General features: G+C 35.3%; 1 protein-coding gene across 1 annotated transcript; it reads left to right on the top strand.

The window, feature by feature from the left end:
• Positions 1–203: 203 nt before the first annotated feature.
• On the top strand, positions 204–942 carry LOC123723557. Its single transcript, XM_045686627.1, has one exon. It carries the CDS (start codon positions 226–228, stop codon positions 940–942), a length of 717 nt encoding a protein of 238 aa, XP_045542583.1. The 5' UTR covers positions 204–225.
• The last annotated feature ends 392 nt before the right edge of the window (positions 943–1,334 follow it).

The following is a 1,334-nucleotide window of genomic DNA, read 5'->3' as shown; positions in this document are numbered from 1 at the left end:
AAAGTAGCAACGATTGCAAGTTTCAAGAAATAATTTAACAAGTTGGTAAAGTTGTAAAATTTGTAGAAATGTACATATGAATGCGATCGAACAAAAATGTTTACAATTAAAACAAATCGATATTGTGTTTAGATTACGCTCCACTTACTGTGATTTCATTATTTCATGTTCTGATAAACGAATGCTAGATTTTCATTGTTCAAGAACTATAGAGTTTAATAAGATATGAAAATTTTACTTATAAGATATTTTCTCTGGCAATTCGCGATAACTTTTGTGGATCTCAAAGATGTGATCTCTGATGAAAAACATGATTTAGGGAATGATGGTAGACAAGATACGATCGATTTTGATTCACATCGATCGAATAGAAGGTTCAAGAAAGACGATGACGAGGAGTGGCATGTAGCTCATTTAAAGAAAAGAGATAAACCGAGCAATAGTAGATGTAAAGCGGAGACATTACAAGATAGAATCTCTAGATACAAACAATCGATTAGAGAAGATGCTGCATTATTAGAATTCGTATCAGTTGACGCGATCCCTGTTGATGTTAAAGATATTAAAGATCCGTGTTTAAATGACACAGATATAGAGAGACGTAATGAAGACAACGAAAATGTGACTGTAAAAAATAAAAATATTACCAAATTAGAAGAATCCACAGCAAACGTTACTTTGGATGGAATACTATATAAACCAGCAACAACTGCAAATGTAAAGGAAGTATTAACTGAAGCCGGTGTCGATAAAGAAGTGGAAGCAGAGAAGATTAGACGCAGCGAGTATCAATTCAGTTCTATAGAGTATTACGAAGAGACGTCAGATTTCGACCCCTCGACGTGTCCCGATGAAGTCGACGTGATCTCTCTCCAAGTGGATGACCTACAGAAGATCGATATAGAGTGCGAATTGATGATAGAATGGAAGAGTCTGGAATAGGCCTACTAGAATAAAATTGTATTCATGAAAACTTAAAAAGATTTTATACGAAAAAATCGCATGTTTCTTTGTGTTTATTATTGGTTAAATGAACTAAAATATTACGTTATGTAGTCTGTGAGCATAAGTACATTAAATGTTATTACGGAAGAAGGCATATGTGACTTTTCTTTATTACTCAACTAGCTGTGCCCGCGACTTCATCCGCGTGAATAACTATTTTGGGTAGCATTTTTTTTGGGCTAATTATTTTATTTAACCAACGTGCTATGCTTTGATGTATGTAGAAGAACATAGAAAGAGGTGTGCCCGGACCGCGCCAAATGTAGGTCCTGGGTCTCTGCCTACCCCTCTGGGTTACGGGTCGTGAATTATGTTGTTGTTGTGGTTTT

This window comes from Papilio machaon, chromosome 3, assembly GCF_912999745.1.
Source record: "Papilio machaon chromosome 3, ilPapMach1.1, whole genome shotgun sequence".
Lineage (NCBI taxonomy): Eukaryota > Metazoa > Arthropoda > Insecta > Lepidoptera > Papilionidae > Papilio > Papilio machaon.
The sequence above is the reverse complement of the archived record's forward strand: the minus strand, read 5'-3'. Positions and strand labels throughout refer to the sequence as shown.